Source organism: Grampus griseus, assembly GCF_964374135.1.
Source record: "Grampus griseus genome assembly, chromosome: 17".
In the NCBI taxonomy this organism is placed as follows: Eukaryota; Metazoa; Chordata; class Mammalia; order Artiodactyla; family Delphinidae; genus Grampus; species Grampus griseus.
Window position 1 is genome coordinate 59,559,679 of NC_139011.1, and position 26,262 is coordinate 59,585,940.

General features: G+C 34.8%; 1 protein-coding gene across 1 annotated transcript in view; it reads right to left on the minus strand.

The window, feature by feature from the left end:
• Nucleotides 1-26,262, minus strand: part of ZC2HC1A (zinc finger C2HC-type containing 1A) — a 60,681-nt gene that overhangs the window by 23,421 nt on the left and 10,998 nt on the right. Inside the window, exons 2-5 of the mRNA XM_082675282.1 lie at nt 20,195-20,268; nt 17,724-17,840; nt 14,004-14,145; nt 11,515-11,663 (exon numbers count right to left, since the gene is read on the minus strand). Of these exons, the coding sequence (XP_082531408.1) occupies nt 11,515-11,663; nt 14,004-14,145; nt 17,724-17,840; nt 20,195-20,268 (482 nt within the window). The remainder of the gene's footprint in view (nt 1-11,514; nt 11,664-14,003; nt 14,146-17,723; nt 17,841-20,194; nt 20,269-26,262) is intronic.

Genomic DNA, 26,262 nt, shown 5'->3' on the forward strand with positions numbered 1-26,262 from the left:
AAGAGTACCTATCAGTCTGAACAAGTTTTACAATAGCTGCTTAATGGATTATTGCCCCAGTGTGGAGAGAAAGAGCTAATTCTGGCTTTATTAACCTCACCAGACCATGTTAGATGAATGGGATGTGGGCTGAGAAAGATAGGATATTTTAGCTTATCTCGTTTATTCTCATTTTTTCTCTCTTCTCTAGAGATATCATCGTTAGTTTTATTTTACTGTCTCTTACTTGAGCGAAATTTTGCTCTGTTACTGAATTTAAAAGAATCTTATTGAACACCCACTCCAAGATAAAGAAGTGAATTTGCCCAGGGTTACACCCCAACTTAACAACAAAATAGGAATTAAGACTCACGCCACCTTAGTTCTAGCCCTATACTCCAACTATAAAGTGATTACTGTGCTTGCATGTATGTGTACTTGAGCCCAATGCATGATTTAGATTGCTTTGGACTTAATGAGAAAAATTGTTTTTAAACCTAATTTTCAAAAATCAAATCACATTTATAACCTATAATCAGTATAAAATTTAAGATGTGCTTGCTACTAATGAAAACTGCTAAGGACAAATTTTGAACTCAAACATTATCTCTCTTCAAAATTCAGTATCTGACCTTTTGCAAAAACAAATCTTGGTAAAATGGTCTCTCTCTCTCTCTCTCTCTCTCTCGCTCTCTCTCTCTCTCTCTCTCACACACACACACACACACCCACAGAGACAAATAACATGGACATCTGGCAGTATAATGCCAGAAACTGCAATTTCTTAAGCACTTGGCAACTAGAAAACCTTCGATAACTGTCTGTCAAATGAACAAATGACTAGGAGACTTTGGAGATGAGCCATATAAATATACTGTTTCTTTGAAAACCTAAGGGGTATTTCTGGTTAGTGTCAGTCTCTCCTACTAAAATACCAATGCTAATGAAGACATTAGGCAAGATTTTAAAACTAACAATACGGAAAAAAAGACCTAACAAAGATTTGTCAAAATATTAGAGGCATGTCTACTAAAAATAGGGTCAATAAAATTGGATTAAGAAACAGGATTGGTGACCCACTCATACTGTGTTAATTACCAAAAACAGAGCAAAATGATTAGCATTAATAAAAGATACTGGTATAGCATATTACACATTGAGAGGTCAAATTTTAGGCAGGAAGGGCCCTGGCAGCATTATATACCAGTACTAGAAATTTTTATTCACATATTAGGAATTACTATTATTAATTAATGGCTTACAAACAGAAAAAGGCAGAATATTCCTTTCAAAAGGTGCTTTGATTTTCCCCTCCGTAGAGACCTCCTACTATTTTACTCAATTTTTTGGTCAGATCTGAGATGACCAGAACCTAGCCCAACTTTATCTATCTCCTGTAATATTTCCTATTACTTTCAACCCAAACTAGTCACGTTAGTTTCCTTACTGAATCCTCATACTACTCTGAATGCCTCTTGTTTAAAACATATTCACCTGTCTCTCAGTAACTTGCTGTTCCCCTGACCTAGATAATATGACTCCTTCCTTACTGACCTGTATTTTATCTATTCTACAACATCAAGCTGAAATTCTACTGGTAGGCTTTCAGGATGACTCTAGCTAGCAACCATTTTGTATAAAATTACTTTAATGATCAAAAGAACAAACTCTGATTTTATAGTTATACTCAATACATATTTCATTCGTCATGTAAGTATTTGTTAGGTGATTATTTCATGTGTTTTTATACAGATCACAAATCTAATAAATTGTGTTAGTAACATATTTATATTTACGAAGACTTTTTATTGAAACTGGAAAAAGCTTAAAGAACGTGGAGGATGTTCATTTCTGATAAAATGGTAAAAGGTACTATTTGTACCAACCCTTCAACTAAAAAATTTTAAATGCTCAGGAAAGTATAAAAAATCATTTTAAAAGCACTGAATGTCAGATGAGAGGAAAAAGAACTGCCAGGCCAACACCATGTGAGATTGTAACAGGGTCTGGCCATCACATGGATTTGCTTTATGATTATGCATTACTAGATGGTACAGCAAACTAAAGCCAGTAATTTAATTTAATGTGTCTCCAGACTGGTAGATACCTGGAATAAACAAGTACAAATTTTCTCTGAAAAAGGCACTTCACAAGATTAATCCTCGAGAATAACATTTTAAGGGCAACAGCAGAAAATGGTCGATAATAATTACAAACATAATGATATAAGGAACCACAAATGGAAAAAGAAAGCAAGAACATATCCATAAAGGTCACATGATGTAACAATTATCAGACACATAACATAAAACAATTATGCTTACTACATTCAAAGATATAAAAGACAACTTTGAAAATATCAACAGGGAATTGGAAACTATAGAAAGTAACATAGAAAATTAGAAGAAGAAATTAAAAATAACAGATTACAAATTCAATGGTGCAGAAATGAAGCAGCTGTATAATCCTCCTATAGATAATCTATAATCCTCCTTATAGATACAGATATAATCCTCCTATAGATTTAAAAAAAGGATTTTAAGAGATTGGAAATCATCCAAAAGCAGTCCTTCTGGAAACTGTGTATCTCTGGGTTTAATTTCAGGAAACGAGAAAGAGAAGGGAAGCGGAAGGGAAGGGGAAAGGGGAGACAAGAAAAGGAAAATGAATACAGGAAAGCATGACCCATATTCAGCAAAAAAAGTCAACAGAAACTGACTTCAAGTGGGCACAGGTGTGTAAGACTTTGTAATTAAGAATTTCAAAACAGTTATTATAAATATGTTCAAAAAGTAAAGGAACATATACACAAGAATTAAAGGGAAATATGGTAACAGTGAATGAACAATATAGGGAATCTCAACAGAGAAATGAATGTAAAATATATGCATTTTTTCAGATAACCAAAAACAGAGAATTCATTGCCAGCAGATCTGTACTATTAGAAGGCTAAAGAAACTTATTCGAGCTGAAGGAAAATGACTAAATATGGCAACAGAGATTTATAAGAAGAAATGAAGAGGTCTGGAAATGATAATATGTGAGTAAATACAAAATGCAGAGTATATACATGTATGCATAAATATATATAGTGTGTGTGCCTATATACGTATAAATATATGTTCACATATTATTTTCTCCTAATTTCTTTAAAAGACAGATTTTAAAGCAGTAAGTATAACACTTATAACAATACGCATCAAGAGTATTGATGGCTTTATGTCTACAGAGTTTTACATATATACAACAACAGCACTAAGATTGGTGAGAGGTATATAAACGTATCAATAGACAGGGTTAAGTTAAAGATGCATTTTGTTATTCCTAGAGTAACGACTTTAAAAAATACAGAGACTTCTGGCTAGAAAGCCAATAGAGAAAATAAAATGTCTTCTACTAAAACAAGAGAGGCAAGGCAGAAGTAACAGAGGAATAAAAACAAAAATAAAGACAAAATAGAAAATAGCAACATAGCAGACCTAAACACAAACATATCAATGATTACATTAAGTGTAAATGCCAAAACACTTCAACAAACAGGTTGAGGTTGTCAGATGGATTAAAGAAAACTATAGGCTGTCTACAGAAGATGCAAACCTACAAATTTAAGTTAAAGAATAGAAGGAAAATTAGGATAATTAAGCTGAAACAGCTATGTTATCGATGAAACAAATTTCAACACAAGGAATGTCACTAAAGACAAAAAGGGACACTCCATATGATAAAAGAATCAATAAATACAGAAGCTATTACATTTGTAAATGTAAAACACATTTAATAAGAGAAATTCAAAATACTTGAAGCGAAAACTGGCAAAATTACTGAGACAGAAAAGCTCACAATCATAAAGATTTTAACACATTTCTTAGTAACTGATGGAATAAAAAGAACATGGAAGATCTGAATGAAGCTACCAGCCACCTTACCTGACTGACATTTACAAAACTTTATACCCAACAACTGCAGAATACACTCTGCTTTTCATATGCCACAGAACATTCATTAAGAGACCACATGCTAGGCAATTAAACAAATCCCAATAAGATAAAAATCTTACCAAGTACATTCTCAGACCAGAACAGAATTAAAACAACAACAACAAAACATCTAGAACAGCTCCAAACACAGTTGGTCCTCTGTATCCACGGGTTCTACATCCACTGGTTCCACATTTACAGGTTCCGAATCCATGGATTCAACTAACCACAGGTCAAAAAAAATTCCAAAAAGTTCCAAAAAGCAAAACTTGAATTTGCCACATGCACACAACTATTTACATATCATTTATACTGTATTTACAACTATTTACATAGCATTTACATTGTATTAGATATTATAGGTAATCTAGAGATGATCTGATTAAAATATGTGGGAAGGATGTAGGTTATATGCAAACACTATGCAATTTTACATTAGGGACTTATCCTTGGTGGGGCAGGGAGCGTGGGGTGGGGTTCCTGGAACCAGTCCTCCAAAGATACCAAGGGATGACTGTATCTGGAAGTAAATGACTCATATTTGACTAGACTTTGAGTAAAAGAAGTCACAAATTTAAAAATGTTTTGAACTGAATAAGAAAAAAAAAACACATTCAGATTTTTGAGATGTAGCTAAAGCAATGCTAGAGCAATAAAACCAAAAGCTGTTTCTCCGAAAAGATATAATGAAATCAATAAATCTCTAAACAGAATAATCAAGGGAAAGAAACTAACCAGAGGGAAAAAAAGAGAATACAAAATACCTGTATTAGGAATGAAAAAGAGGATATCACAACGTATTTCTACGTTAAGAAGTTAACACCTTAGGTCAATAAATCCAATTACACAAATTACTTAAGAGATACAAATTGCCCAAACTGACACCAAGAAGAAATGAAAATCTGAACAGCTTTGTATCTACCCAAGAAAATGATGTAGATGAAAAGCTCTGAAAAAAAGAAAAACCCATACCTAGATGGCTTCACTGGTGAATTTTAGCAAACATACACAATAGGAATAATACCATTACTGTAAAAGTCTACAAAAAAAGAATTTACAAACTCTTTCAGGCAATGGAGGAGGAAATAACTGCAAATCCATATGAGGCTAGCATTACCCTGATACCAAGAGACCAGCTAAAAACATCAAACGAAGAGAACTACACACCAATATTTCTCACAAGTATAGAGGCAATAATTCTAATTTTTAGCATATCAAATCCAATAATTTATAAAAAGAGCAATAATTCATAACAAAATAGAATTTATTCATAGAATGCAAAGTTGGTTTAACATCTGAAAATAAATAAGTGCAATTCATCACATTAACAGAGTAACAGAAAAACTATGGTATTTCAATAGATAAAGAGCGTTTGACAGAATGCAAAATGCATTCTCGGTTTAAAAAAGAACTCTCAGCAATTAGAAGAGAACTTTCTCAGCCTGACAAAGGGCATCAACAAAAATCCACAGCAATATCGTACTCAATGGTGAAAAACTGAATGGTTTTCACCTAAGAACAGGAAGAAAGCAACTCTCTTTCACAACTTTTACTCAACACTGGACTGAAAATTCTAGCTAGTGTAATAAATTATTACAGGGAGAAAAAGGCATAGAGATTGAAGAGGAGGTAGTAAAACTGTCCTTATTTACAGATGACATGATTGTGTACATAGAAAAACCCTATGGTATCTACAATAAGCTATTATAATAAGTGAATTTAACAAAATAGTAGGGTGCAAGATTAGAAACAACGTCAAGATCAAACAAGATAAGGAAAACACTCTTGAAATAAATTTTGTTTTTCATCGTAAGAAAAAAAATTAGGTAATTGTGTATGATGATGGATGTTAACTAGACTTATTGTGGTGATCACTTTGTAATATAAACAAATATTGAGTCATTAGGTTGTACACCTGAAACTAATATAATGTTCTACATCAATTATATTCAATTAAAAAAAAGAACACCTAAATAAGCAAGAAATATAACAAATTCATGGACTGGACAATTCAATATTAAGATGTTAATTTTCCCCAAATGATTCATATATTTAATGTAATTTCAATCAAGCACTAGTAGACTTTTTTTGTAGAAACTAGCAAAACAAAAAAAATTATATATAATGTAAACAACCTAGAATAACCAAAGTAAAAACAAGCTGAAGAATTTAGACTACATGATTTTAAGGCTTATATGGTATAATATTTAGTATGGCAATAGTGTGGTATTGATAAAAGAACAGACATACAGATGAATGGAACAGAACAGTATGTCCTGAAATAGAACTAAAAATATACATTCAACTGATGATCAAACAAGGTGCTTAGGCAAATTCATTGGGTGAAGAAGTCTTTTCAACAAATGGTGCCGAAACAACAGATTATCCATATAGAAAAAAATTAACAATTGCCCTTTACTTCACATCATACAAATATTAGCTTGAAATAATCCACAGATCTAAATGTAAGAGCTAAAACTATAAAATTTCTAGAAGATAAAGGAGAAAAATCTTTGCAAGCTTGGTAAGGGTAAAGATTCCTTAGAACCAAGAAGAAAAAAAAGTCATAAAAGAAATAATTTATAAATTAGACTTTACCAAAGTTTTAAGCTTTTGCTTTTCAAAAGCCATCCTTAAAAAAAAAAAGCCAAGACACAGAAGGGAAGAAAATATTGTTAATACACATTTGAGAAAAGACTGAGAATATTTAACACGTGCTTTCATTCAATAAGAGAACCTAAAATAAGGACCAGAAAAACCTTCCAGATACTTCACAGAAAACACAAATGACCAATAAGAACACAAAATGAGGGCTTCCCTGGTGGCGCAGTGGTTGAGAGTCCGCCTGCCGATGCAGGGACACGGGTTCGTGCCCCGGTCTGGGAAGATCCCACATGCCGCGGAGCGGCTGGGCCCGTGAGCCATGGCCCCTGAGCCTGCGCGTCCGGAGCCTATGCTCCGCAGCAGGAGAGGCCACAGCAGTGAGAGGCCCACGTACCACAAAAAAAAAGAACACAAAATGATACTAAAACTAATTGGTTTTTGGTTTTCAAAGAAATGTAAATTAAAATCACAACAATACACCACCACACACTCACTACAACAGCTAAAATGAAAAAGGCTGATAATACTGAGTCTGGGAAAACCCAAGACAGTGAAGATATAAACTCAATCCCAGCTGATTCAATGCAATCCTAATCAAAAATCGAATACAGGTGGGTATGTATGTGCACATGTGTGCAATGACGTTAAAAAGATAATTTCAAATTTATGTGAAAATGCAAAGGACAAAAATTAGCTAAAACAACCTTAAAAAACAGAAGGTAGGAGAAAAAGTTCTACCAGATATCAAGATTTATAAAGCTAAGACCAAAGCAAGAGGTATCATGCTCCCCGCCTTCAGACTATAATATAAAGCTACAATAATCAAAATAGTGTGGTACTGGCACAAAAATAACACACCTAGCTCAATGGAACAGAATAGAGAGCCCAGAAATAAACCCATGCACCTATAGTCAATTAATCTACAACAGGGAAGCAAGAATATAAAAGGGAGGGCTTCCCTGGTGGCGCAGTGGTTGAGAGTCCGCCTGCCGATGCGGGGGATGCGGGTTCGTGCCCCGGTCCGGGAAGATCCCACATGCCGCGGAGCGGCTGGGCCCGTGAGCCATGGCCGCTGAGCCTGCGCATCCGGACCCTGTGCTCCGCAATGGGAGAGGCCACAACAGTGAGAGGCCTGCGTACCGCAAAAAAAAAAAAAAAAAAAGAATATACAAGGGAGAAAAGACAGTCTGTTTAATTAAGTAGTGCTGAGAAAACTGGATGGCTACATATAAAAGAATGATTATAACATTTCCTCAAACCATATACAAAGATAAACTCAGAATGGATTAAGGACCTAAATGTAAGACCAGAAACCATAAAATTCCTAGAAAACAGGCAGAACACTCTTTGACATAAGGCATAGCAATATTTTTTTTAGATATGCCTACTAAGGCAAAGGAAATAAATGAAAAAATAAGTGAATGGGACCTAATTAAACCTAAGAGCTTTTGCACCGCCAAGGGAAACCACTGACAAAACAAAAAGACTACCTACTGAGTGGGAGAAAATCATTTGCAAATGATGTGACTGATAAGGGATTAATATCCAAAATTTATAAACAGCTCATACAACTCAACATGAAGAAAACAAACAACCCAACTAAAAAATGGGCAGAAGAGCGCTTCCCTGGTGGCGCTGTGGTTGAGAGCCCGCCTGCCGATGCAGGGGACACGGATACGTGCCACGGTCTGGGAAGATCCCACATGCCATGGAGCGGCTAGGCCCGTGAGCCATGGACACTGAGCCTGCGTGTCCAGAGCCTGTGCTCCGCGACGGGAGAGGCCACAACAGTGAGAGGCCCACGTACCGCAAAAAAAAAAAAAAGGGGCAGAAGACCTAAATGGACATTTTTCCAAAGAAGACAGAGATGGCCAACAGACACATGAAAAAATGCTCAACACTGCTAATTATCAGAGAAATGCAAACCAAAACTACAGTGAGGTATCATCTCACTCCAGTCAGAATGGCTATCATCAAAAAGTCTACAAATAATAAATGCTGGAGAGAGTGGAGAAAAAGGAAACCTCCTACGCTGTTGGTGGGAATGTAAACTGGTAGAGCCACTATGGAGAACAGTATGGAGGTTCCTTAAAAAACTAAAAATAGAGTTACCATGTGATCCTGCAATCCCACTCCTGGGCATATATCTGGAAAAGACGAAAACTAATTCTAAAAGATACATGCACCCCAATGTTCACTGAAGCACTATTTACAATAGCCAAGACATGGAAGCAACCTAAATGTCCACTGACAGATGAATGGATAAAGAAGATGTGGTATATACATATATACACAATGAAATATTATTCATCCATTAAAAAGGAATTAAATATTGCCACTTGCAGCAACATAAATGGACCTAGAGAATATCATAGTAAGTGAAGTCAGAGAAAGACAAATACTGTATGATATCACTTATATGTGGAATCTAAAAAAAACAAACTAGTGAGTATAACAAAAAAACAGACTCACACATACAGAGAACAAACTAGTGGTTACCAGTGGAGTGAGAGAAGGTGGGAGGGGCAAAATAGGCATAAGGGATTAAGAGATACAAACTACTATGTATAAAATAAATAAGCAACAAGGATGTATTGTACAGCAAGGGAAATATAGCCATTATTATGTGATAAATTTAAATGAAGTATAATCTGTAAAAATACTGAATCACTATGCTATATACCTGAAACTAATATAATATTGTAAACCCACTATACTTCAATTAAAAAAAATTCATAAAGCTATAGTAAATAAAAATATTAATGTGGTCTGGGGACTATATAAAAAGACAAAAATTGATTATATGTAAAGTCAAAATAGTGACTACTTCATGGGTGTTGGGGGCTAGGAGTGAGAGAATATTACATTCTGGGAGTGAAACACTAATGGAGGCTTTTGTAAGACTAACAATATTGTATTTCTCAACTTTCTTGTGGTTATGTATGTATTTATGTTTTATGCTTTGTTTTCTATGTGTATAATTTACAAAAAAAATAACGGGAAAATTGTAAGAAAAAATCTGAATAAAAGTGTTGTAAAAAATAAGAGCTTAGAGATATTTAAAATGTTAACTATGTTGATAACTTTTAAAATATATATATTTCTCAAATTTTCCATAAAGAATAGGAATCCTTTTAATAATCAGAAAAATATTTATTAAAAATTGCATATCATCTTTCCAGACTTAAAACTTCATTACTTTAGAATAAGTAGGGTAAGAATCAATCAGAATACTGATTTGGAAATCAGAATATGATTTCCTATCAGAATATGATTAGGAAAATTCCTAAATCATAAAATACTTATCGTATTGCTTTAAACTCATAAGGTAACTCAGCCTAGCCTAATCTGATGAAAGACTACTGCAGGATCTAAATTATGCATGAGTTATTTCAAAATAATTTGTTCTTTTAAAATAACAAGACATGTAATTTAGCATACATTAGATGATATTTTTGGTTCCTATGTCTTCATGGGTCTACTTTAATACAACCATGCCTAAATTTGATAAAATTCCTAGTGAAGGATTATGACAGCTTAACTGAACGGTAGAACTTCTTGTTTTTACCTATAAAAATCTGATCTTCACTGTGTTTGTATCATTATTTTGATTAGAGCAGGGTCAAAAAGTGGGCTGAAATCAGGCCAGATTACAGCTGCTAAATATGACAAGGAAGCATTTAAGCGTGTTTAGGAAAAGTACTCTACTTAGTTTACTAATGTAGATCCAGTACCGGGTAGTGTCTGGTTCAAAGAGAATACTCAGAAACTTCTTGAATGAATACAGATGAGAAAATATGGGGTCAGACTGAAATAAATAAATAAATAAATAAATATGACTAGGCATGGTATCAGAACTGATAAAATTTAAGGTGGGAACTTAAAAACTACTTGGATTTTACATTTACAAATCACCTGGCACCAAGCTGTTGGAATGCACACATTCTATTGTATTTCCTTTGCTCTACTATTTTATTCTTAAAACAAAACAAAATCCTATTGATGTTCTTAACTGTTCAAAAGATACACATTGTTTTCCATCTGTTTTGGAAATTCTTCTAAATGAGTTTTCTTCGCTATTCTTTCCCCACAATGATGATGGTAATAATGATATACTCCATTCCCAATAATATTAACAAAAATTCAATAGGAGGATTCTCTCAAGGAGGTCTCAATTGCAATGTGGTCTTTTAATCCAATATTTTATTCATAAGTAACAAAAAAATAGATTTGATTATTTACTGTTTGCTAAGTTTACAGTACTAAAAAAAAGTTTACAGATGAAAGCTTTGTGAAAAATAAAATTTGCTTAAAAGTATGATATTGTCAAAGTTTTTATGTGACAATATGCTTAAAGAAAAACAACAGTAGTGTAAAAATAAATTTAATATAACAAAATCCTTATATGGTTTATGGTTCTCTAAGCGCTTTCACATACATCATTTCATTTGCTTCTCACTATAGTTATGTAGATTACCACTTCACAGATGAAGAAATGAAGGCTTACATACATTAATGTCATTTGTCTAAAAGTTCAAAAGTAGCAGTCTGGATGTAACCCCATGTTTTCATTTCCTCAAATGTGTTACTCATATATAACATGGAAACATTCACAACTTACATGATTTTCAAATGTGGATTTTTATTGCAATTTTCTCATTCATCTAACCCCTCTAGTTTCCTCTGAATCTGCTGCATCTATTTTAAACTAATTTTCTCCCTTTTTTCCTAAAACCTCTTTAAATCTGTATATTTTTAAGTCTTTACTAACTCAAGTCCACTTCAAATTTTGTTCTCAACTAGCCATTCAAATTTCTTACTAAATCCCTGAACAGTAATATATAAATTTTAGCAGGTGAGAAACTGTAGTTAAATGTGCTATAAAGAATAAACACAAAACTGTGAACTTAAAGTCATTTTCTCATTTATTTGTAGAAATGACCACAATGATTACCTGTGTCCGAGAAGTCGATTTTCCTTTGGTATCGGTAGAAAATTTGCCTTTATTACTAATACGTGCTGCCTGTTCTTTACAGAAATTTATATGTCTATCAGCTGCATTTTCATTAAATCTCCTCTGGCAATATGGACACTGAATATAATCTAAAACAGAAAAAAGAAACAGATTAGTAACATAATACTTGAAATGGGACATAAAGAGTTATAAGTTAGTAACTCAAGACATATAACATAAATAACAACTGCTAAGCAAAAACTCTCACTTTCTTATAACCACCCAACCTGACTTATCTAAACTTAGTAAAGACATTTAAGAAAAAAAGTATGCTAGTATACGATAAACTGCAATTTTCTCCCAGCTTAGAATCAAATTTGAGGGGAAAAAAAAGATAAATCGTCCCTACATAAAAATGAATAAGGAAAAATGTTAATTATTTTTTGCTTCTATATTACCATATGTTTTCATCACAAATATATATTTTCATAAGGTAGACTAGGTTAAGTAGTTAATAACACATTACATTAAATAAAAATTTACATAAAATAAAAATTTTAAATTTGGGCTCATCTGTTAAAATCTTTAACTTCAATTAGAGGAAAGCTGTCAAGAAATAATTTAATAGACTTTATACAGTTTTATTTTCTCTTAGAGATCCCAACAGATGGAATAATAAAAATATATCTCCTAACATAATTAATTCAAATTTAAGAAACAGCAAATGTTGCAGATTATATATTCTCCCCAAATGCAATATACAGTACAAACAAAACTTCTCACAAAATAAATCTTAAAGTTATCCCAGAAAGAACCAAATTTTATAGCACTGTGAAAGATTTCAACTCTATAAGATACAGAGAAGAAATAAATATAACAACTTAGCAGTGTCAAAAAAAATCTTCAATTTATTTCAATAGGTTTACTTTTTGAGATGGAGTTTTTTGCCCTTTAGAATTTACACTCATCTGAATCTCAGAAATTAGTCCTGCTAACTAGTAAAATAGGTCTAAAATCTCTAATAACAAAGAAGTTGTTCTGTCAGGACTAAGAGATCAAAAAAATTTCTGAAGTCCAAATTATCCTGAAGAACTGCCCCCCGCCCCTGCTCTGACTTAACATAAACATGAGAAATATAACTGGTGTTGAATAAGATGCAATATACAAATACCTCTAAAACAAAGAGAGAATTCAACTTCATGGGGAAAATTAAGGTAGAAATAGAAGAGATGCAAACCCAAATGGAACATTCCAGAAATACTCATAGCATTAAAGTTAATTACTAAGACTCAAACAGGAGTTGGCAAACAAGGGCCCATGGGCCAAATCCAGCCTGCCTGGTGCATGTTTCTGGAACACTGCCACATTCATTCATTTACATATTTTCTGTGGCTGATTTCCTGCAACAGTGGCAGAGTTGAGGAGTTGAAACAGAGACCTTATGGACTGCATAACCTAAGATATTAACTATTGGTCCTTTATAGAAATTGTGTATCAACCCCTCCTTATAAAGATCATACCTAACTTGCTCTTTACTAAGAAATTAATCCCAACTTAGAATACTAACACAATTTTAATGCAGCTAACTTGTTATATTAAAATAACTACCTCTTGAGGCTACTCCATTAACCACTGTCAAAATGTCAACGGTGCTATTTTAAATCTTTCATCATCTCAATTATCTCATATGTGGTTGCCAGCATCTTGCCTTGCTTTTGGGAATAAGAAACAAGAAACTTTTACCCACCCAATGAAGAAAATATAAAAATACATGAATTTAGGGCATAATCTAGGTATATCCATCTATACGGTGGTTACCCCACTAGAATAATACATTTTTAGAAGCAAAATTATGGTTTTTTTTTCCCTTCCCAGATTAGAAGATACCAAAGAACCAGGCAACATAATTATTTGAATCTTACTGAATGACTACATTTCAATAGACTTTATGCATGATTAAAATATCTCCTGGAGGGGCTTCCCTGGTGGCGCAGTGGTTGAGAGTCCACCTGCCTATGCAGGGGACACGGGTTCGTGCTCCGGCCTGGGAAGATCCCACATGCCACGGAGCGCCTGGGCCCGTGAGCCATGGCCGATGAGCCTGCGTGTCCGGAGCCTGTGCTCCACAACGGGAGAGGCCACAACAGTGAGAGGCCTGCGTATCGGAAAAAAAAAAAAAAAAAAAAAAAAAATTCCTGGAATATTAACATTTAACAGTTACTACCATAATTTTTAAATGATATTAAATGCTTTATAAAGTATTGAGATAAAAAGTTAATGCATTTCTATGTCCAACACTGATGTGTCTTTATAAGCCTAAATACCTGGATTGTCACCATTATTTTGTAGGAAAACTTTTAAAGATCATGCTTCATTAGGTTCAATTATTATAAGTTAAGTTTAATATCTTAAAATTTATAAGAAATCTATCAATACTATCGATATTTCTTTCCCACATGAACAATTTCTGTCAACAATATGACATATACCAGGATCATAAGAAGGTGGAGGAGGGGGAGGAAGTTTGCCACCCTCTTTAAGGGCCTGACCAAGGCCTTTAGCTGCTCTTATGGTGGCTATGAACTCTTCATGCTTCCTCCTCCAATTAGATGGCTTCTTTGGTGGTTCGGGCTGCAAACAGATTAAAAAAACAAACAAAAAACAGTTTCAAAACAATTTTTAATAAATTAAAATAAAACTCAAGAAAACACCATATTATTTTAAAATGTTCCCTCATCAGGAGTCCTTAAATGATCTCCCTCCCAAATTTATAATTTTGAAAAGAAACTTTAGGCAACTAAATTATATGCAATTTTTAAAATACAATTTTAATTGTGACAGACACTGCTAAATTGCCTCCTGTAGGTGTTACAAACACTTAAGCCACCACTAAGAGTGTATTTCCTTATTTTCCCATAGTTTCTCCAACATAGTATGATACTAAACTTCTGGTTTTTTAACTGATTAGAGAGGTGAAAAATAGTTCTCTCTGTGGTTTTAACTGCTTTTTTTCCTATAATGAGAGCAAACATCTTTTCATATCATAAAGAATCACTTGTATTGTCTTTTCTGTGAACTGTTTATAAGCCTGGTCAACGTATGTATTGGGTTATTGGCCTTTTTTTTTTTTTTAACAATTTCTAGTAATTCTTTATAGGAGACTAGCCCCACCCCTCCCCCACAATACATCTCTTTTAACCTTGTTTAAGGGTCTTCCGATATGCAGAATTATTTTTAAATGTAGTTTAACTTACTTTTCCTTTTATAGTCTCCAGATTTGCATTCAGTTAGCAAGGCCCAACCTCACACCAAGGTAAAATAAATTTTTTCCATGTTTCTACCTAGAACCATTCTTAAATTGTTCATTCATTTGGAATTTATCCTGATTTATGACATATGGACTCTATTTTCTATTTTTTTAACATGGCTATGTGGTTATCTCACCATCCTTTATTAACTTTTCTCCCCAGTGAATTGAGAGAACACCTTTCTCATATTCTCTTTGGCATTTGGGTCTATTTCTGAATTCTCTGTTGTACTGTTCTGACTATGTGTGTCAGTACCCGTGTTTTAAATATTGAGATTTTATAATAATATTTTAATATCCACTAAGGTAAACCTACTTTATTCTGCTTTTCTTTCAATCTTTTCTGGTTATTCTTATATGTGTATTTTTCCATATGAACTTTAGATTCAGCTTGTCTATTTTTTTAAACTACATTTTAACCAGAAAAATTAAACATTACATTCATAAACAACTTAAGGAACTTAAGGACTCTATTTTGCTAAGTCTACCTATCCAAGAATGAGATATATTTCCATTTGAAGAAGGGTTCGTTTGTGTCTTTCAGTGGTTTTTTAAAGTAGTCTTTGTGGAAGTCTTGCACCTTCATTATTATAAGGTTTATTCCTAAATATTTTGTGTTGTTCTTTTATAAGTGTCTTTTAATCATTTTTATATTTCAAGGAGTTGTTTGTTGAAGTATGAAACCTGATAATTTCTGTATATTAACATTACATCTCATTACTTCACTGATTTCTCTTATTGTTTGTAGTAATTTTTCAGTTGATCTCTTGGGTTTTCCAGGTATATCATCACCTAATAATGATAGTTTTACCCCCTCTTTTCCAATTCCTATGCAACTAATTTCTTGTTATTATTTAACTCTACTGACTAGCACTTACTGTATTGGTTGGAGCTTAATCTTGTTCCTGACTTTAATGGAACTACCTCTAAGTATCTTTCCATTAAACATACTGCTGGCTTGTGTGCTACAAAGAAATTTATTTTGTTATAATATTGAAATATCTGATTATTCCTATTATGTCTTTGTTTTTCAAATCAAGAATATTATGTTGAGCCAACAAAGTCAAAAGACTGTTCTTTAAAAACACTTATAAGGCAAGACTAATCTAGAAAAAAAGAGAAAACAAAAATTACCAAGGAATGGAAAACAGTTCTTACAAACATAAGAAGATATTATAAAAAAACTTTATGGTAATACATGGGACATTTAAGATGAAATGGATAATATCCTTGACAAACACCACAAAACAGATACCAGAAACAGAAAAATTATAATAGTCTTATATTTATTTATTTTTAATGAATCTATTATTTAAAAGACCCACAAAGAAAACTCCTGGCCCAGATGCCTTTACTGTTGAATACTTGCAGACATTTAAGGAAGAAACAGCACCAATCTTTTAAAAACTCTTTGAAAAACAGAAAACAAGAGAACAACCTTCCAACTAGTCCTATGACAGCAACAAAACTGATAAAAAGAAAAATCACAGGCCACTTTTCTCATGAATGTAGATGCAAAAATCTTAACTAAATAAAAGCAGATTTAGATGTTTGAGATGACTGATTCTTTAGAGTTTCTTACTTTATAGTGAGATTTCTGATCACAACATTCATCTGTTCCACAGTGAATATTACTAATTTTTGCTGCTCTCATCTACCTTTTTCTTCTCAAAGTATTATTATATATATTATTATATTAATGCTTAGCTAATGTTTTTTATTACCCATCATTGAATGAGTTAGGTTTTCCTGGTACAGCTATTTACAAGAGTTTCTGGGAGAAAAGAGCAGCCCAGGGTAGCTTTCTAGGCTATACAAAACAGTTCTCTTTTCTGATGTACCAGATACAGATACAAATAAGGCCTCTGTGTGTGAACTCACCCAACACAACAAAGTAGCAGAGCCAGGGTTAAATCCAGGCGGTCTGAATCTTGAGCCAGCTTTCAAACCCACTATGCTATACCAAGATTTAATTAATTTATCTAAGCTAATTAAAGCTAATACAATCATACATCTGGCAGGTTACCAAGAGAAACTTTAAATAATAATTTATGTACCTTATTCAAGCTTCTCCATCCTTCCCTTAAATATTCATAAACTGAAAAACAAAGATGAACTGACTTTTCTGTTATCAAAGGATTTTATTAGTAAGATTAATTGCCCCATAGGGAAATGTTTTCCTGTAACACTGGGAAAAGTTATTACCACTGAAAGTAGTTTGTTTCAAAAACCTATTTAAGTCAGGTACTCAAATTTTGACTATTACACTGAAATAACTCTTTAAAACTATGTCGGACAAAGCATTTATGTGATTTATTCTTAGCAAATAACATATCACGAAAGGTGGTATTAAGGAGAGATTAGCATAGGAGATTCATTGCTTTTAGTTACAAAGAAGAAAATGAGCTGACAATGATCATATATGAACAATTGAGCAATGTATAAAACTTTTCCTCAGAAAGCATAATAAGATGATAAATGCTGACAAATCAATCAGTCAAGATAATATTTATTATGCTAAGATGTTTGTAACTAATAGCTTTCCTTTTGTATACTACAGGGATTACACTACTGGTAATAGTGTAACATACTGAGACATAAACCTAATTATAGCTGAAGTAATTAACGACTCACAATGAATGTATGAGGACTTCTCAGTTATTTCTAGCCTATAGCTAAGCAATTGGCTCTCCAATGCTACAAAAACCTCCCTGTAATAGTTGAACAGTACTTTGGCCTCCCTTTTGTCGAAATTCAAAATAAACAAGTTTCTGATCACTTCTAAACTGAGAACATGACACAGAATTCTGCTTATTCTTCAATCTTAGTATAATAGATTATTATAATTTTTTCATTACACATAGCAGCAAGGTTCATACTGTTCACAAGGTCATATAATTACCCTAGGTTTAAGAGGTTTTACTGTTGGAATATCAGTTCCTTCAGCTCTTTGTCTGCTTGAATCAAACGTCTTCCGTTTTTTAGTGGCAGTTTTCTGGCAAATAGGTCCATGTTTTTTCTGTCAAGATGAGGAAATACAACATGTCATTTTCTTTTCTACAAAAAGACTATAAAACTTTAAATTGTCATTTGAGACCAGTTTAAAAACCTGAAAGATGAAATAAATAATAATCCAAAAATAAGAAATGTTTTAGCTAAAATTGTTAAAAAAATATATGCAACGCATGTTACAAGTTATCTTTCTCACAACAAGAAAGTATTGATAAATACTCTCCCAAATTTTTTTTTAGTTATTTAATAGTCTCCTGGTTTTTACACTGCTAAGAATAAGGAAACTAATGTAAGCAAGTCAAAGCTATTGAAGTGGGAAAAAAGTTACCTTTATTACTAAATACTTGAAAATAGATACCAGAAAAAGGAATGTAAATGGAAAACACATTAGCATTAGGATTACAAAAGCTAACATAATAATAATAGTTGGGATTACTCAAGTTAACGAAATAGTAGTTTGTTAACACAGAATATAGGACAAGGTGGTCAGGTTTGTGTCCTTACTCCACTATCATCCCTTCCCCCTCTCTGGAACTCAAATTTTCCACCTTTTTTTTACCAAGGATTTTTCTTGTGCTACCTAGTGTCCCACTCCTACAGTTTTTGGTTGGGGGGGATGGGGGTTTGTTGTTGCTGTTGCTGTTTTAATATGGCTGCCAGCTCATTCAGTCATTCATATATTCATTTTAAAGACATTATAATGGAAGCTCTCTTAACTGACCTCAAATTAACCTACTGGATAAACAATAATTCTCCTTCCCCTAAATAAAACATGTTGACTAATAACATAGAGGATGCTAAATGCCCTTTTTTTCTTTTGTATTTTGATAAACAATGAACAAGTCAGAACTGCTAAACTTTATCTGGGAAAATAGGAACCTCAGAACTGGTTGATTCAATGTTATGGAGCCTCTAATATTTTCAATACACAACTGTTTTACATACTTGTTTTTGGATATCATTCTGACAAACACAGTAACTGTAACTATTAGAATAAAATCTCTTAAATATTAAAAAAAGAAAAGGATGGCTAATGGGCGACTTTCTAGAGAATGTCTGTTCTCACATTGAGCTGTATATGTCAAAAGTATGTAGTGCCTGTTCCCAAAACTGATGTATACAAATTGTAGTTGTTATCGTGATTATATCATTTAATTAAATATTAAATAAATATATAATGAGGACCAAAAAAAGGCATAATTTTCCCAGTGAAAACTCAGCTTAATGCTTTGAAAATGGTTTGAAAAATAGCTAATTAATAACAAAAAATGGATGAATTAAGTGTGGGCAAGAAAGGTTTAAGAAAGAAAGCTGTTAATATTTAAGAGGAGTCTGCAGTCAGGTGGACATTTTGGGTCATTAATTCCTCACTGCTTTAAAGAAAAACTGGAAACAATGAGAGGATGCAAAATAAAATGTAGCAAAACTCTAATCAGCAGACCCATACTCAAAGAAAAATCTTTATTCCACATCAAAATATTAATAAATACATATTTATACTTGACGTTAAATACGGCATATTGACTTTCTTATTCTCTACTTAGCTAGAGATTTTATATTAAAATCAGTTAAATGTGCTTCTATTTGTATATACTAAGCATCTAAAGAATGCATAATATATTTTAGGTGCACTTTTAACGAAAATATTTTTTCCTTTGGAATATTTCAAACATACATAAGAATTGACAGAATAGTGTAATTAGCTCCATTTACTCATCCCTGCCTCAACAATTACCAACATTTTAGCAATCTTGTTTCATCTATCCCAGCCCCAGCACTTTTTCCTGAAGTTTAAAGAAAATGCCATACATCATAGCCTTCTGCTTCTTTAAATACATTATTTCTAACAGTATTTCTAAGAGTTTATTTTGGTTTTATTTTTGTTAATAGTCCCACAAAGGGAGAAAACACTTTAATAGTTTAACAGAGAGGAGTTTTGAAGACCAATCAAACTCTGAAGGAAAGAGAGCACTCTGGAAGAATGACAAAGATGGAACTGAGGGCTTCCCTGGTGGCGCAGTGGTTGGGAGTCCGCCTGCCGATGCAGGGGGATGTGGGTTCGTGCCCCGGTCCGGGAGGGTCCCGCGTGCCGCGGAGCGGCTGGGCCAGTGAGCCATGGCCGCTGGGCCTGCGCGTCAGGAGCCTGTGCGTCAGGAGCCTGTGCTCCGCAGCGGGAGGGGCCACGGCAGTGAGAGGCCCGCGTATAGCAAAAAAAAAAAAAAAAAAAAAGATGGAACTGATACTCCTGAGCACTGAATACTAGCCAGTATCTCTTTAAATTATTCCAAAGGTTCTTTCCATTGTCCTGAACTATTAAACAATTAAAGATCTACCAAACTCCAAAAAAAAAAAGGTACTCACTAATGCCACTGGAAAGAATGTTCTTCCACAAATCCTGCAAGGTAACAATTCTCCAACTTGGACACTTCCATTTTCTAAAATCGAAAAGAATGTAGTCAATATACTCAGTGGCTCAAATTGTGAAACTTCCAAATTTTAATGTCTTCACTTAGTTTCATATGTAAGTTGTCAGTTCTTGCGAAAAATGTCATGTCATTTTGAAATAAGTAACATCATCAATTAAAATGGGCAGAAGACTTAAAGTTATCAGTGGTCAAAAAGGCAAATGCCAAATACAGAGTTCATACTTTAAGGAGAACCAAACTGATAATGTTGGAAATATCTGGTTTTCTTCTATTTTAACCAAATCAATTTGTCAGTCTCTTAATTTATAGGCTGTCTCTTTGTAAATTACTGAAGTTTAAAAACCAAATTTATCTGAAGGTTAAATACATTATTTATCTTCAAAGCATTAAAGAATAACATTGGTGGCTAGTGGAATGGAGAAGATGAGTAGGAAAACCCTGAGCTCACCTCCTTCCATGGGCACAACAAAGTTACAACTATTTACAGAGCAACTATCATGATGAGAACAACCTAAAGACTAGCAGAAAAGATCTTCCACAACTAAAGATATAAAGAAGGATCCACAATGAGACAAGTAAGAGAGGCAGAGACATGGTACAGTCAAGACCCACACCCACAGGTAGGCTACCCACAAACACGAGGATAATCACAATTGCAGAGTTTTTCCCCAAGGAGCAAGGGGTCCAAGCCCCACTTTGTACTCCCCAACCCGGGGGGTCCTGCAATGAGAAGATGAGACCCAGGGGGCTTACTTTCGGGAGACCCAGAGGGCTGTGGGAAATAAAGACTCCACTGTTAGAGGGCACACAGAAAATTTACATGCTCCAAGACCCAGGGCAGAAGCAATCGTTTTAAACTGGCCTGGGGTCAGACACACATGCTGATCTTGGAGAGCCTCCCAGAGAGGAGGAGGCATGTGGGACTCACCCTGGGGACACAGACACTGATGACAGCCATTTTCTGGAGCTCATTCTACCATGAGGAATGCTCGTGCTGGCAAGAAACATTAGGGAGTCCTCCTTCTAGCTTCGTAGTGCAAGGACCCAGCCCTACCCACCAGCCAGTCTGCAACAGTCCTTGGGACCCACAGGCCAGGCAGCTAACTGTGGGGGCAGCTTCACCCAACAGCAGGCTGGCAATGACCATAGGCACCTTGGTTCCCCCAGTCACCCAGGGACCCAGCCCTGCCACCAGAGAACCCAGGATCCAGCTCCACCCACCAGAGGGCTGGCACTAACTCCAGAACCTGGCCTCGCCCACCAATGGGCAGGCACCAATCACTGGACTCCCTTGGCCCCAGTGCTGCCGATCAGCGTGCAGACCATCTGTGAGACACCTTCAGCCAGCCACACCAGGGTCCAGCTCTGTCCACCAGTGGACCAGCACTAGCCTAGGGACCCCAAGCCTTCACAATCAGCCACCTTGTGACCTGGCCCTACCTACCAGCGGCTGTCAGCATCCACAAAGGCAGAGCCTGCCAATCAATCAGACCAGGGGCCATCCATGCCTACTAGACCACCAATAGAAATCAGCCCACCACAAAAGAAGGGCCCATGAAACCCACATAGGGGACATTCCTGGAACATAAAGCTCTGGTGACCTAAGGGAAGTGAGCTGCTGAGATGCACAGGACCTCTCCTATAAAAGACCACTTCAACAAGATCAAGAAATGTAACCAACCTACCAAATACACAGAAATAAAAACAGCAAGTTAGGCAAATGAGGTGACAGAAGAATTTGTTCCAAACAAAGGAATAAGATAAAACACCAGAATTGAAGTGGAACTAAGGAACTTACCCAATAAAGAGTTCAAGGTAATGATCATAAAAATGCTCAAAGAACTTCGGAGAAGAATGGAAAAACACAGTAAGAAGCTAACAAAGAGTTGTAAAATATAAAGAACAAAACAGAGCTGAAGACAACAATAAGTGAAATAAAAACATACTAGAAGGAATCAACAGTAGATTAGATGATACGGAGGAATGGATCAGCAAGCTGGAAGACAGTAGTAGAAATCACTCAAGCTGAAGAGAAAAAAAAAGAGTTTAAAAAATGAGGACAGGGCTTCCCTGGTGGCACAGTGGTTGAGAGTCCACCTGCCGATGTAGGGGACACGGATTCGTGCCCCAGTCTGGGAAGATCCCACATGCCGCGGAGCGGCTGGTCCCGTGAGCCATGGCCGCTGAGCCTGCGCATCCGGAGCCTGTGCTCCTCAACGGGAGAAGCCACAGCAGTGAGAGGCCCGCGTACCGAAAAAAAAAAAAAATGAGGACAGTTCAAGGGACCTTTGAGACAACACTAAGCATGCTAACATTTGCATTATAGGGGTTCCAAATGGAAAAGGGGAGGCAGAAAACATATTTGAAGACATAATGGCTGAAAACTTCCCTAACCTAGGAAAGGAAACAGATATACAAGTCCAGGAAGCACAGACAGTTACAAACAGGATCTACCCGGAACCGACCACACCAAAAAACATCATAATTAAAATGGCTAAAATTAAAGACAGAGTATTAAAAGCAGCAAGGGAAAAGCAACTAGTTACATACAAGGGAACTTCCATAAGTCTATTAGCTGACTTTTCAGTAGAAACCCTGCAGACCAGAAGGGAATATCATGATACATTTAAAGTGATGAAAGGAAAAAACCTACAACCAAGAATACTCTACCCAGCAAAGCTATCATTCAGAAAGATAAGATAAAGAGTCTTGCAGACAAGCAAAAGCTAAAAAGGGGTTTCCCTGGTGGCACAATGGTTAAGAATCCACCTGCCAATGCAGGGGACATGGGTTTGAGCCCTTGGCCAGTAAGATCCCACATGCCACGGAGCAACTAAGCCCGTGTGCCACAACTGCTTCGTCTGTGCTCTAGAGCCCGCAAGCCACAACTACTGAAGCCCGTGCACCTAGAGCCCATGCTCCACAACAAGAGAAGGCACTGCAATGAGAAGCCTACGCACCACAAATAAGAGTAGCCCCTGCTTACAGTGACTAGAGAAAAGCCCGCACGCAGCAAGACCCAACACAGCCAAAAATAAAATTAAATAAATAAATTTTAAATATTAAAAGCTAAAAAAGTTCAGTACCACAAAACCAGCTTTACAAGAAATGAAAAGGCACTTCTCTAAGTGAAAAAGAAAAAGCCACAACTAGAAATATGAAAGTTACCAAAGGAAAAATCTCATTGGTAAAAGCAAATACACTGTAAAGGTAGTAGACCAACCACTTATAAAGCTAGCAGAAAGGTTAAAAGACAAAACTAGTAAAATCTTCTATACACAAAATAAGTAGTTAAGAAATACCCAAAAGATGTAGACTATGATGTCAAAAACATTAAACATAGAAGGGGAGTAAAAACTCAGGGTTGTTAAAATACATTCAAACTTAAGAGGACATCACATCAACTTAAAATAATCACATATATATTGATTGCTATATATAAACCTCTGGTAACCAAACTAAAAATCTGTAACAGATACAAACACAAAACACTGAAAGAAATCTAAACATAGTATTAAAGACAGTCATCAAATCACAAGGAATGAGAGCAAAATAAGAAAGAATAACAACAACAACAAAACTACAAACTAAACCTGAAAACAATTAACAAAATGGCAATAAGTACATACCTATCAACAATTACACTTAAAATGTATATGGACACAGAGTGCTCCAATCAAAAGACATAGGGTGGCTCAATGGATACAAAAACAGGACTTGTATATATGCTAATCAAGAGATTCAGTCCAGATCTAAAGGAATACACAGACTGAAAGTGAGGGAATGGACAAAGGTATTCCATGCAAACGGAAATTTAAAAGAAACCGAGATAGCAATACTTATATCAGACAAAGTAGACTTTAAAACAATGACTGTAACAAGAGACAAAGTAGGACTTTACCTAATAATAAAGGGATCAATCCAAGAAAAAGCTATAACAATCGTAAATATATATGCACTCAACATAGATGCACCTAAAGACATAAAGCAAATATTAACAAACAAAAAGGGAGAAATGGACAGCAACACAATAACAGTAGGGGGCTTTAACACCCCACTTACATCAATGAACAGATCATCCAGAGAGAAAATCAATACGGAAACACTAGCCTTAAACAACACATTAGACCAGATGGTCTTAATAAATATAGAATATTCCATCCAAAAGCATCAGAATACACATTCTTTTCAAGTGCACATGGAACATTCTCCAGTATAGATCACATGGTAGGCCATAAAACAAGTCTCAGTGAATTTGAGAAGACTGAAATCATATCAAGAAACTTTTCAGGCACATGCTATGACACCAGAAATCAACTACAAGGAAAAAAAAACTGCAAAAAACCCCATAAACATGTGGAACTAAACAACCAATGGGTCACTGAAGAAATCAAAGAAGAAATCAAAAACATAACTGGAGACAAATGAAAATGAAAACTTCAATGATCCAAAGTCTATAGGTTTCAGCAAAAGCAGTTCTAAGAGGGAAGTTTATAGCAATACAAACCTACCTCAGGAAACAGGAAAAATCTCAAATAAACAACCTATCCTTATACCTAAAGGAACTAGAGAAAGAAGAACAAACAAAACCCAAACTTAGTAGAAGAAATCATAAAGAATACAGCAGAAATAAATAAAATAGAGACTAAAAATAATAGAAAATGTCAATTAAAGTAAGAGCTGGTTCCTTGAAAAGCTAAACAAAATTGATAAAACTTCAGCTAAACTCATCAAGAAAAAAAGAGAGAGGGCTCAAATTAAAAAAAAATCAGAAATGGAAGTGAAGTTACACTTAATACCATGCAAATACAAAGGATCATAAGAGATTACCATGAACAATTATACGCCAATAAAATGGACAAGTTAGAAGATATGGACAAATTCCTAGAAAAATATATGAGCATTGACTGAATCAGTGCTCATCCAGAGAGGAATGGATAAAGAAAATGACACACGTGCGTGCACACGCACACACACACACACACACACACGAATACTACTCAGCCCTAAAAAATGAAATCTTATCATTTGTGACAAAATGGATGGAACTAGAGGGTATTATGCTATGTGAAGTAAGACAGAGAAAGACAAATACTGTATAATTTCACTTATATGTGGAATTTAAAAAACAAATGAACAAACTTAAAACAGAAACACAGTCATAGACACAAAGAACAAACAGGTAGTTGCCAAGGGAGAGGGGTTGGTGGGGTGGGGAGGAAATAGGTGAGGGAGATTAAGACAAACAAACTTCCAGTTACAAAATAAATGAGTCACAGGTATGAAAAGTACAGTGTGGAAAATAGTCAATAATAATGTAATATCTTTGCATGGTGACAGATGATAACTAGATTTATCATGGGGATCACTTTGAAATGTAGAGAAGCATCAAATTGCTAAATTGTGTACCAGGAACAAAAATAGTTTTGTAGTCAAATATACTTCCTAAACAAACTCATAGAAAAAGAGATCAGATTTGTGGCTACACGGGGTGGGCGGGGGGGAGGATGGGAAACTGGACGAACATCATCAAAAGGTACAAATTTCCACTAATGAGATAAACGAGTACTAGAGATGTAATGTACAATATGATAACATAATTAACACTGTTCTATGTTGTATATAAAGTTAAGAGACTGGATCCTAGGAGCTTCTCATCGCAAGGAAAACAATGGTTTTTTTCCTTTTATTTTGTATCTGTATAAGATGATGGATATTCACTAAATTTATTGTGGTAATCATTTCATGATGTATATAAATCAAATCAGTATGCTGTAAACCTTACACAGTGCTCTATGTCAATTATATATATAAAACTGGAAGAAAAAAATAAGATAAAAACAGGTGCTACTGTTTGCAGATGACATGATACTATACATAGAGAATCCTAAAGATGCTACCAGAAAACTACTAGAGCTAATCAATGAATTTGGTAAAGTAGCAGGATACAAAATTAATGCACAGAAATCTCTGGCATTCCTATACACTAATGATGAAAAATGT